The 13,596-nt window shown below is 44.3% G+C and overlaps 1 protein-coding gene across 1 annotated transcript in view; it reads right to left on the bottom strand.

Annotated features, from left to right (window-relative positions):
- Positions 1-357: 357 nt before the first annotated feature.
- Positions 358-13,596, bottom strand: part of LOC134608208 (regenerating islet-derived protein 4-like) — a 47,925-nt gene continuing 34,686 nt past the window's right edge. Inside the window, exon 6 of the mRNA XM_063450876.1 lies at positions 358-773. Coding sequence (XP_063306946.1) covers positions 706-773 — 68 coding nt within the window. The 3' untranslated portion in view covers positions 358-705. The remainder of the gene's footprint in view (positions 774-13,596) is intronic.

Here is a 13,596-nt window from a genome sequence, read left to right as displayed (position 1 = left end):
AGGGAAAAGACTTGTTTGTCTGAGGGGAGCATTCGCTCCCTAAGAGCCAGAGGGAGAAGTTGCGTGTGCTCGTACAGAAACTCCCGAAAGTTGACCGGCCACTGCCTCTTTTTCCTTGGAACTGTTTTGGGCTACCACCTTGTGGCTGGCCAGTCGGAATTTTACCCAAATGGCGATTCCATTACACTGAACAGGTCTGAGAGCTGTTTGGACAGCTTGAGAGCTCAGATCCAGGCTATTCGGGGATATTAGACTTGTGGGGTTTGAGTGTAGTTTTTGTGGTATTTTGTGTGTTTTATCTATTGTCTTAAAATCCAGAGCATTTTTATTGAGAAAGGAGGGAGACGGAGACCCCAAGCTGATTACATATTCTTTATTAGACAGTAGTACATGTTGGTGTAAATATAAGTGTGTATGTTTTGTTACTTTTTAATTTGATTTTATTCTATTCAGGAGGTCTACAAGATTGGTTCTCAGGGTTCTTGTGAGCACTATTCAAGGTTTCTTGGGTTATCTCAGAATTGTATTTCTTCTCCTCGATGCCCTGGGTTAGTATGGATTTTTACGGCAGGTTAGTGGGGTTTTTCAAAGTTGGTGCTCCAAGGAATCTTAATTTTCATAATGAGAGAGGTCACTGAGAAGGCTCTTGTGATGGCTTTCTTGGGTTTGTGGATTTACGGAGGGAGTTGAGCAGCAGGCTCTATTTTAAGGCTTAAATTTACAGATATACTGCTTTTCTGCTTTGCAGTTACTGTCATTCCACTTTAAAAACTCTGCAAGGGAAAACATGAGAGATTAAGGTCAGTCAAAACTCTGAAATATTGGGAAGGGATTACAGACAGCGCCATCTGGGAAATACACAGGGATTACAGACAGCTCCATCTGGGAAATACACAGGGATTACAGACGGCGCCGTCTGGGAAATACACAGGGATTACAGACGGCGCCGTCTGGGAAATACACAGGGATTACAGACAGCTCCATCTGGGAAATACACAGGGATTACAGTCGGCGCCGTCTGGGAAATACACAGGGATTACAGACGGCACCGTCTGGGAAATACACAGGGATTACAGACAGCGTCGTCTGGGAAATACACAGGGATTACAGACAGCGTCGTCTGGGAAATACACAGGGATTACAGACAGCGTCGTCTGGGAAATACACAGGGATTACAGACAGCGTCGTCTGGGAAATACACAGGGATTACAGACAGAGCCATCTGGGACATACACAGGGATTACAGACAGAGCCATCTGGGACATACACAGGGATTACAGACAGCACCGTCTGGGAAAGAAGTTACAGCATTTCCCTCCTTGCCTCTCTCTACCTATTGATCCACGGGCAGGGCCGGACTGGCCCACCGGGATACCGGGAAATTTCCCAGTGGGCCGTCGGCACCTGGGGCCGGGCAGGCAGCTGTCTCACCTGCGGCCGCAGAGTGAGCTCTTTTGGCGGCCGCAGAGTGAGCTCTTTTGGCGGCTGCAGGGGGAGCTGCCTGTTCTGTCTCTGCTCCCCCGCCCTCGCACGCTAGAAAGAGACCGGGGCCGGAATATGACGTCATATTCCGGCCCTGGTTTCATTAAGCTGCGCGCTGGGGCGGGGGAGCAGAGACAGTACAGCCAGCTCCCCCTGCAGCCGCCAAAAGAGCTCACTCTGCGGCCGCCAGAAGAGCCAGCTCCCCCATGCGGCCGCCATCAGACTGAGCTCCCCATGCGGCCGCCAACACACAGGTAGAAATTATGTGTGTCAGTGTGTGTGTGTCTCTGTCGGTCATGGTGTGTGTGTATGTCTGTGTCATGGTGTGTGTCTGGCTGTGTCATTGTGTGTGTCTCTCTGTCATTGTGTGTGTGTGTCTCTGTCTGTGTCATGGTGTGTGTCTGTCTGTGTCATGGTGTGTGTGTGTGTGTGTCTGTCTGTGTCGTGGTGTTTGTGTGTGTCTGTCTGTGTCATGGTGTGTGTGTCTTTGTGTCATTGTGTGTGTGTGTCTCTGTCATGGTGTGTGTGTCTGTCTGTGTCACGGTCTGTCTGCGTCATGGTGTGTGTGTGTTTGTCATGGTGTGTGTGTGTGTGTCTGTGTCATGGTGTGTGTGTCTGTGTCGTGGTGTGTGTGTGTGTCGTGGTGTGTGTGTCATGGTGTGTGTGTCTGTCTGTGTCATGTAATGTGTGTCTGTGTCACGGTGTGTGTGTGTTTGTTTCACGGTCTGTCTGTGTCATGGTATGTGTGTGTCTGTCTGTGTCATTGTGTGTGTGTGTCTGTATGTGTCATGGTGTGTGTCTGTCTGTGTCATGGTGTGTGTCTCTGTCATGGTGTGTGTGTGTGTCTGTGTCATGGTGTGTGTGTGTGTGTCTGTCATGTAATGTGTGTCTGTGTCACGGTCTGTCTGTGTCATAGTGTGTGTGTGTGTGTTTGTCATGGTGTGTGTGTGTGTGTCTGTGTCATGTAATGTGTGTCTGTGTCATGGTGTGTGTGTCTGTGTCACGGTCTCTCTGTGTCGTGGTGTGTGTGTGTGTCTGCCTGTGTCATGTAATGTGTGTCTGTGTCACGGTGTATGTGTTTGTGTCACGGTCTGTCTGTGTTATGGTGTGTGTGTGTCTTTTTTAAGGTGTGTGTCTGTCATGGTATGTGTGTGTGTCTGTCTGTGTCATGGTGTGTATGTCTGTCATGGTGTATCTGTGTTTCTGTCTGTGTCACGGTGTGTGTGTCTGTGTCACGGTCTGTCTGTGTAATGGTGTGTGTGTATGTGTGTTTTTACTCACCTTCCCCCCCCCATGTCATGCTGGTCTCCCCTCGACTGGCCCTGCCTCTATGGCTGAGACCATCAAGCTTGATGATCTCAGCCAATCCGCACTGACACAAGAAGCACCTCTAGTGACCGTCTGAGTGTCTGTCACTAGGAAGCAATGTAAACACTGCCTTTTCTCTAAAAAGTCAGTGTTTACATTGAAAAGCCTGCAGGGACAGTGTGTGTGTGTGTGTGTGCGCGCCTGCTAGTGAGTGGGCTTGCTTGTGTGTGTGTGTGTGTGTGTGTGCCTGCTAGTGAGTGAGCTTGTGTTTTTATGTCAATGACCTTATGTATATCAGTGAGATTGTTTGTCTATGAGGCTGTGTATCAATCAGCTTGTGTCAGTGAGATTGCCTGTGTCTGCATGTGAGTATGCTTACTGTATAATTAAAAATTTTACTCTGAAAGGACCAATATTTTATATTGGAAAAAGCTATCTATATATATATATATATATATATATATATGAAGTAGAAAAAATACCGGCACTCTAGGTCTTCCGAGCAATGGTGTTTATTTTCAGTTAATCCAATATATATATATATAATCATCTAGGGTGGCAAGACATAGCCTTACATATTACATGCGACAATATATGGCGCAATGACTTATGGGGCTGGCATAGATTTTTTTTTGCTTTGGAATCCCCAGTCCGGCCCTGTCCACAGGGAGTCCAGACAGCAGCTCCGAGCCTGCAGAGACAGCCAATAGCTCAGGTAAGGGAGGGATGGGGGAAGGCTGCAAGGAGACATGGGGACACAGACACTAGGGGGAACTGAGACATGGGGATGGTGAGAGAGTTGGGGACACTGGGAGACCTAGGGACACTGAGACATTAGGGGAAACTGAGACATGGGGACAGTGAGAGACATTGGGAAACATGGGGACCCTGAGAAACTAGGGACATAGTGCCCCCATGTCTCCCAGTGGCCCCTAGTCTCTGTGTCCCCAGTCTCACAAGGTCCCAATGTCTCTAAGTGTCCTAGTGACATAGGGACACTGGTAGGGACACTGGTAGACATGGTGATACAAACACTAGGAGACACTGGGTGACATGGGGGACACTGAGCACTCTCAGTGTCCCCATGTCTCCCAGCCAGTGTCCCTAGTATCTCAGTGTCCCCATGTCTCCCAGTGTCCCTGGTATCTCTCAGTGTCCATAGTGTGCCAGTGTCCCTAGTCTCCCAGTGTCTCAATGCCCCAATGTCTCCCAGTGTACCCTAGTATTAAAGAAAAAAATCTCAGGCATTCACTGTGATAGATTTAAGCAGGTTTAATTGGACACTGAAAAGTTTCGACCTGTGCCCAGGTCTTTATCAAGTCTTCAGTGTTCCCCATATGTATCACAGTGTCTCAATGCCCCATGTCTCCCAGTATCTCAGTGTTCCCATGTCTCCAAGTGTCCTAGTGACATGGGGACACAGACACTAAGGGACTGGGAGACATGGGGACACAGACATGCCCCCTTTTTGGGTATGTTCGCCCATTTCGGCAGTTCTGGTTATGTGATTTGCGTCAGTGGCCCACCCTTTTACCCCACCCATAGACTTCCTGCTTTACTGGACACTGCGGTTAGGGGGTATGGATTTACTTGAAAGCGTGAGATTAGCATAGGGTATGTGTTTTCTCATAGCTGCATCCTATGAGTTTCCCTACAGCACCATAGAAACATAGAAATATAGAATGCGACGGCAGATAAGAACCATTTGGCCCATCTAGTCTGCCCAATTTTCTAAATACTTTCATTAGTCCCTGGCCTTATCTTATAGTTAGGATAGCCTTATACCTATGCCACGCATGCTTAAACTCCTTTACTGTGTTAACCTCTACCACTTCAGCTGGAAGGCTATTCCATGCATCCACTACCCTCTCGGTAAAGTAATAATTCCTAATATTATTTTTAAACCTTTTGTCCCTCTAATTTAAGACTATGTCCTCTTGTTGTGGTAGTTTGTCTTCTTTTAAATATAGTCTTCTCCTTTACTGTGTTGATTCCCTTTATGTATTTAAATGTTCCCCCTGTCTTGTCTTTCCTCCAAGCTATACATATTAAGATCCTTTTATCTTTCCTGGTAAGTTTTATCCTGCAATCCATGAACCAGTTTAGTAGCCCTTCTCTGAACTCTCTCTAAGGTATCAATATCCTTCTGAAGATACGGTCTCACCAGTGTTCTGTACAATGGCATGAGCACTTCCCTCTTTCTACTGCTAATACCTTTCCCTATACAACCAAGCATTCTACTAGCATTTCCTGCTGCTCTATTACATTGTCTGCCTACCTTTAAGTCATCAGAAATAATCACCCCTAAATCCCTTTCCTCAGATGTTGAGGTTGGGACTCAACAAATATTCTGTACTCTGCCCTTGGGATTTTACGTCCAAGATGCATTATCTTGCACTTATCCACATTAAATGTCAGTTGCCACGACCATTTTTCTGGTTTACCTAAATCATTTGCCATTTGGCTTATCCCTCCTGGAACATCAATCCTGTTACATATCTTAGTATCATCAGCAAAAAGACATACCTTACCATCAAAACCTTCTGCAATATCACTAATAAAAATATTAAAGAGAATGGGTCCAAGTACAGATCCCTGAGTACCCACTGGTGACAAGCCTAAGCTTCGGATATACTCCATTAACTACAACCCTCTGTTGCCTGTCACTCAGCCACTGCCTTACCCATTCAACAATATTGGAATCCAAACTCAAAGATTGCAGTTTATTGATAAGCCTTCTATGTGCAACAGTGTCAAACGCCTTACTGAAATCTAGGTAAGCAATGTCTACTGCACCACCCTGATCTATAATTTTAGTTATCCAATCAAAAAGTAAAATTATAGACCATCTCCATACGATACATGACGCTTGGGAGGTAGGACTGTTTTAGTGTTTTTAGTCGATAAGATTTTGTGATTAGGCCTATCAGACTCTTAATCTGGCCCTGGCTACACATCGCGCTACATTTTGGGGCCTACTGAGCATTGGCTTCACTGCAATGAGCAGGATTCTTGTCATCGAGAGGCATTCTCTATAGAGAGATTAAATTGCGTTCAGCTTTGTCGTAATACTGAATGTAACAGCTTTGAAAAAAAATAAAAAAAGTAGAGGTGTTTTAGGATGAAGTACCTCAATTTGTCTGCTGATTGACTGATTCTTTGACTAGAGCCATACTGACTGACAAATGTCAACATGGCCCTTTCTCTGAAATGCAAAAGCTTACATCATCCGATTGCAGTGATGGCATCTATGGCCCAAGATATTGATGCCAGATGAAAAGCTGAAGTCCACAACCACCGGAATATCTTGCCCTTTGATGGCATGCTCAATGATTATTCAAATGATGCATGTGATGAGCTGTGCGGTGGTTAACACCAGCCTGACACTCGCTTTGTACGTTGTGTTCAGTTAGAAAGTTGACTTTTCTGACATTTCAGATGCTATCAAACAGTTTCCATATGATGCTACTAACAAATTCTGATGTACTTTGATGGATCCACACCATCTCCACTTTCATGGACCTCTCTCCATCTCGGTCTCCCTTCCTGTGTCAGTTTTTCTCTTGCCGTCTCTGTCTATCCATCTGCCATGTTCCTGTCTGTGACTGTCCTTCTGGAGAAGTCCAGTCCCTCTGGCTGCATTAATCTATGCATTGCTCATACAGAGAGTTTGAACTTTTCCATGTTGAAACCCGAAATTGGGAGAGTAGTTAGTTAATATAATCATATCTCAGAGCTGATTAGGCTGCATACTGGCAGTTATTGTTTAATAGGGTCTGAATACGGTATCAGTCCATATATAAAGCTTGTGTCTGGTCCTCATACAGAGACATACTGGGAAACAGGTGCTTTTATGGGGACTGTCATGTAAAATGTAGTTTTCACTTACTACTACAGTTGTTTATTTAACCCCTTAAGACCGCAGGGCGTTCTATGCCGTCCTTAAGGAAGCAGCTCAATGTGCAATGTCAATCAGCAGTGGCCAAGGCCAGTAGGGTATTGTCATGCATGAAAAAGGGCATTCATTCTCGGGACGAGAATATAATTTTGCCTCTCTATAAATCACTGGTAAGACCACATATTGAATATGCTGTGCAATTTTGGGCACCTGTTCTAAAGAAGGATATCATGGCACTAGAAAAAGTGCACAGGCGGGCTACAAAATTAATAAAAGGAATGGAACATATCAGCTATAAAGAAAGGTTAACAAATTTAAACCTATTTAGTTTAGAAAAACGTCGCCTGAGGGGATATAATAACATTATACAACTATATTCAGGGCCAATACAAACCATTGTGTGGAAATCTATTCACAAACCGAACTTTACATAGGACACGAGGTCATGCGTTTAGACTGGAAGAAAGAAGATTTCGTCTAAGGCAAAGGAAAGGTTTTTTTACTGTAAGAACAATCAGGATGTGTAATTCTCTGCCTGAAGAAGTGGTTTTATCAGAGTCCATACAGATGTTCAAACAGCTACTGGATGCATATTTGCAAAAACAGAATATTCAAGGATATAATCTTTCAATGTAGGGTAATAACTGCTTGATCCAAGGATAAATCTGACTGCCATTCTGGGGTCAGGAAGGATTTTTTTTCCTAGCGTGTTGCAAAATTGTGCTTCAAACTGTTTTTTTTGCCTTCTTTTGGATCAACAGCAAAAAACAAATGTGAGGAAGGCTGAACTTGATGGACGCAGGTCTCTTTTCAGCTATGTAACTATGTAGCTCTAAACGCCGCAGGGCGGCATAGAACATCCCCGCAATCCTATGTACTTACCCGGTCGCTGGCGATCGCGGTATGGGGACTTACCTGGGAGCCCAGGGAGTCCCCCTACTTCCTCTTCGGCCCCTCTGGGCCATGTAATCGCGAGGTCCTTGCGAGGACCTCTTGATCACATGGACGGCATAGCCGGCCAAGGCATTGTCAGCAGGGGGAGTGCCTGTAATGACAGGTACTCCCGCTGCTGTCTGAAAAAATATGTTAAAACAGTGTAAAAATAAATTATATATACTTAGATCATATATATATTTATACATAAATACACATACATAGTCTAAGTGTATTTTAATACATATAATTATGTAGAATATTGCATATTCTATGTTTCTATTGATTATATATGGATGTGTGGATTGACATAAGTAACAGATGGTATAAGTCACAAGAATTTCTTTGTATGAGAGCTCTGGAATGTGGATTTGGGGGTTTTGTCCTTATATGGCTAGAGTTAAACTCTGATGTCATTATGGTCATATCTATATAGTAACTGAGACGAGGTCTCTCGCTCTCTTGGCTCTCTGGCTCTCTCTCTTGGCTCTCTTTCCTGTACAACGATGTAACTCTCCCATCAGAAGTCCAGCAATTACCATCTGCTGTTGAACATCTATTATCCTGTAATCATCCTTTGCTGTTTTATTATGTATCTGTAACTCTAAGAATAAACCTGAAGAAACCGTAAGTCAGATTGCGTATTAGTACTTTTTTTTTCATTAATATAGACATATATTAATGTGGCGAGCATTTGGCCCAAGACTATATATACAAAAGACGTGTGTGTGTGTGTGTATATATATATATCAATCAACTGAAGACAAGTAGAAATTAAGAAGATTTAACATTGACAATACGATTCAAGCTAGATTTTACAAATTATATATATATTCGTATCAAAGTATACGTACAATGATATTGACTAAATATATATATATTATATGTGGCAAATTCAGCCACTCAGAAACTGTGAAGTGTGATTTAAATTGACTAATGTAAATGTCTTGCTATGTCCTGTATTTTACTATGTATGCGGCATTCGTGTGTTTCAAGCACACGAATACCGCTAATGTTAAATCTACATCTACACGAACAGTGTATTCCCGCACTGTTCGTGAGTTAGGCAAAGTACAGAATGGGAGACCACCCATAGATGGTTGTGTGTCTCCAATTAGGTACTTTGCAACATTGTATCCGTGTTAATTGCGGTTAGTTGCGGGTGGCCGCCATTCGTGTACCGACCACGAGGCGGCGGCCATCTTTGTTCGCGGAAAGCCAGCGGGGTTTTGTCGTTGAGTGCCTGGAACTAAAATCGGCTACTCGACAACACAAGCCCCGCTGGACTTCCAAGCCGTTCGGGAGTTTACCGTTTTCGGTAGTTTTATTCCCTTAATCGTTTAAACGAATTGAGCCTGATAAGGGAAACTGAATGCCAATCGGTCAATTATGCTGGGACCTGGGCGCAAGTTCACTTAACTGTGCGTCCAGGTCCCAGCTATGTAATAAATGGTTATAAAGCTGTATAACAGAAATATTATGTGAGTTATGGATTTTAATGTAAAAACTGTATTCCTCTGTACCAAGGGATACTCCCCTTAGCAATACATGCTGGGATATGTGTAAAACCCAGTCCCCCATGTAGTCCCCTACTGGACAAACCCTGCATTGGGACTTGGGAAACCCTGTATATCTGTAACCACATAAATACTGTGCCAGTAATTAAAAACCTCAGTTGACCTCCAAGCTATGTGTCGTCTAGTTCTTGGGAGGAAGGGATTGTAACTACGCTACCTGCATTTTGCCTGCTTTGGATCTGCTTATCCTGTCTACCAGCGGAGATACCGTGGATAATACTACTACTCCGCTACATTATAAAATAAACAAATGTAAATACATTAAAAAATAAAATAAAAAAATAAAAAATATATATACACATGTGTAATTTCGTTCTAACTGTATTTTAAAATTAATATATATAGATATCAAAATACATGTAGAACAAAATAATTTATATACACGTGTGTATGTGTATTTATATATAGGTATACATACCTATATATAAATGAAAATAATTTTAAAAGATTATATACACACACACACACACACATATATATGTTACAAACCGCCATTTGTAACTGGCCCTTTAAATGACAAATTGCCCTGCTTCCCTGGGTTGTGGAGAAGCCTATTTGCCAGCCTCCTTCCTCATGACTATGGCCCCTGGGAGATTGTGCCCCTGAAAACTTATGGACTTTTATAGGGTGTGTATGGCCCTTTAAGAACCGTCTGGGGACATATTGTGACTTTGTTGAACAATGTCCCTTTAAGACTATGTCCCCGTAAACCTTTAATACACTGTGTTCCTGGCTTTCTCCCACTTGGTTCAGTAAATGGGGCTTACTGAACCAAGTACCACACAGGCAGACCACCCAGAAGTGGAAGTGTGCAGGCAATTTACCTCCCAGGCTGGGAGGTTACTGTAGGTAAATTGCCGAGCGCTGGGTGGCCGCAGTTCGTGCAAACCAACACGTGGCGGCGGCCATCTTTGTTCATTCGAATGAAGTCAGCGGTATGTGTAGCCAAATTCATGGAACTAAAATCGGCTACACATTTCCACGAACACCGCTGACCCTTACCTACTCCTACACTAAACTTTCAGCTGCAGAGACTAAGTCCCGTTCGAAGATTCTAACGCACGTTCGAATGGGACTTAGTCGTTTTTCTAACCGACCGCACAGCCCAAATCTATGGTACTGTTTTGGGCAGGAAAATGTGCTTGCGGTCGGTCATAATATCTTTTTATCCACTGGAGGGATTGGTATGATTTTTGAGAGTGTTTATGTTTAAAGTGTGCATGAAGATTGGATGTATGGTTTTAAAGTTACAGTGTATGTGTAAAAACTGTATTTTTACTGTCTGTGATAAATATGTTAAACCATTGTGTAACATAACTATATCACAGGCAGAGGGGAGGATTTTGTGTGTAATTGCTGAGTGTTTTCTGTAATATACGTGTATGATTGGTTGTTTTGTAAAACCCTGTGGGTGGTCCTATCTAAGGGGAACCTGCATAAAAGAAGGTACTTTTGGTGCCAATAAAACCGAATGACTTGACCCTCTAACTTGCAGCCTTGACTCATGTTTGTAGGGAACAGCTATAATCACTTCAGGGATTGCTATGCTCTGCATGCTCCCTTTGCTACTGAGCTCTTGTAAGACCTCTTGTTCCTGATCCTGCTTCGCTCTACAGAAGGAAGAGGTTCACCTACTGGAACCTGGAGCCTGGTCGTAGGTCCAGGGCGCCAGCAGACGGAGAGATACCAGCCCAGCAGAGGTGGTTCGTGGAGTCTGCAGTACTTATGGTGTCTACGCAGTAGTTATGGTGTCTACGGTGCTGATGGTCCTTTGGTGAGCGCTAGGAGCATCCTTTCTACGGTCCAACTTCCAGCCAGCCTGGAGGTAACCGTAACAATATATATAATAATTCTACGTATATATTTATGTAATAATTTTACATAATTAGGTCATTTTATTAATTACAATTTGCAGGACCTGCCTGACAACCCAGGCCGAAAGTCCAGGGAATTTAATTTGCTAGCACTATATTTAACCCTGTAACTTTCTATGACACCCTAAAACCTGTACATGGGGGTACTGTTTTACTCTGAAGACTTCGCTGAACACAAATATTAGTGTTACAAAACAGTAAAATGTATTACGATGATATATTTTTTGCATTTTCACACACAAATGGCCCTTACACTGACGATATAATTGTTGTGATACGTTTTACTGTTTTGAAACACTAATATTTGTGTTCAGAGAAGTCTCCCGAGTATAACAGAACCCCTCAGTGTTTATGACCAATGGCTACTAAAAAAAAGACTGGACATACCCCATTTGCAATACCTTGGTTTGTCTACTTTTGCAAATGGTATGCCATCATGGGGGTAATTCTTGATCCTGGGCTACCGTATGGTCTGAAAGGCAACGTAGCCAATCTGGCGAATTTCAAAGGGAAGAAACAAAAAAATGTGACCCTGTAACTTCCCAAAACACCATAAAGCCTGTACATAGGGGGTACTGTTTTACACGTGAGACATCGCTGAATACAAATATGTGTATTTTATTGCAGTAAAAGCAAACAGTATTATGACATTCACAGTTAAAATGTCACATAGAACTAAAACAATATTTAAAATTCTTATTCTTCACCCATTTTTTTTATATTTTATTATTATTTATATTAAATTATGTTTCATAGCTAAATATTTGATATTAAATGAAAGCCCTGTTTCCCCTGAATAAAATGATATATAATAAGTGTGGGTGCATTTAATATGAAAGAGGTGAATTACGGTTGGACAGACATATAGCGCAAATGCCAGGTTTTGTTTACGTTTTGTTTTGATCACAACGTGTACATTTGGCTCAGTCCTTAAGGGGTTAATGAAGGAGAGACTAATTTGGGACTGTTTATGGTTTGAATGTCATCCTCTAGAGCGGCAGCAATGTGCCAAAACAAGACTTTGAAGTCCCGTGGAGTGCTGGTCCCATGTTTTTTTAAATGAATAACGTGTGTTTTTGTTGGTGTATGCTGTGTGTTATGTATGGGTGCTGCAGTTGCTGTGTAGGCCTGTATTTGTGCTTATAGGATGTGTGTTTTTCGAGCAGTTTGTGGTATTTATTTGAGCTGCGTGTGAATGTGGACTGTGTATGAGGGGCTGCTTGTGGGATTGTGTGTATGTGTGAGTTGTAAGAGGTAGAATTTGTGTCAGGGAGGCTTCTTCTGAGCTGTGTATGTTTGGCTGTGTTTTGGCATTCTGCGGTCCAGGGCAAGGGCAGGGGTTGTGGTGGCTGCTGCGGGCTGCTCTCCTCCACTTCGGATTCCCCTTCGCAAGTGCTGGTAGGAAGTGACCTAAGATCCAAGCGCTGCTATGAATGAATGGAGGAGTGCTCCTCATGACCAGATGCAGACCTGCTAGTGCCTACCGTATGACTCTCAGATATCTGAGGCATTGGCGGATCCAGGGGGGGGGGGGCAACGGGGCAATTGCCCCCCCCCGAGAAAATATTGCTGCCTGAGGCTCTCCCCTGCCGGCCCATGCAGGGCTGGTGCTATCCAAGCACCAGCCCTGCTGATTGCCTGCACGGACCGGAGATCAGTGATCTCCCTCCCCGGCCCACACAGGCAGATTGCTGGGCGGCCGGCAGGGGAGGGAGTGAGAGAGAGAACCCGGGGGAGCTCTTACCTGCAGCTCCGCCGGGTTCTCCTCTCGCGAGCATGGAGTGTTACCATGGCAACGCTCCGTTCTCGCGAGAGTGAACTCTAGCCTGAGCTGCAGGTTAGAGTTCACTCCCCCACTAGAACCACCAGGGAATGGAAGAGAAAGCAATGTCCTCCCTCCCTCAGCACAGGTAAGAAGGGAGGGGGGACATTAGCTTTATTTATTTAATTATTATTTAATAATGAAAACAAAAAAAAAAATATTTTATCTGCCCCCCTATCCCCTCACACACTGCACCACACAGCCCCCCTTACCTACACAGCCCCCCCTTACCTACACAGCCCCCCCTTACCTACACAGCCCCCCCTTACCTACACAGCCCCCCCTTACCTACACAGCCCCCCTCTTACATACACAGCCCCCCTCTTACATACACAGCCCCCCCTTACCTACACAGCCCCCCTTACATACACAGCCCCCCCTTACCTACACAGCCCCCCCTTACCTACACAGCCCCCCCTTACATACACAGCCCCCCCTTACCTACACAGCCCCCCCTTACCTACACAGCCCCCCCTTACCTACACAGCCCCCCTCTTACATACACAGCCCCCCCTTACCTACACAGCCCCCCCTTACCTACACAGCCCCCCTCTTACATACACAGCCCCCTCTTACATACACAGCCCCCCCTTACATACACAGCCCCCCCTTACCTACACAGCCCCCCTCTTACCTACACAGCCCCCCTCTTACATACACAGCCCCCCTCTTACATACACAGCCCCCCCTTACCTACACAGC

Source organism: Pelobates fuscus, chromosome 4, assembly GCF_036172605.1.
Source record: "Pelobates fuscus isolate aPelFus1 chromosome 4, aPelFus1.pri, whole genome shotgun sequence".
In the NCBI taxonomy this organism is placed as follows: domain Eukaryota; kingdom Metazoa; phylum Chordata; class Amphibia; order Anura; family Pelobatidae; genus Pelobates; species Pelobates fuscus.
Note: the sequence above shows the minus strand (reverse complement) of the source record. Positions and strands in the feature narration are given on the sequence as shown.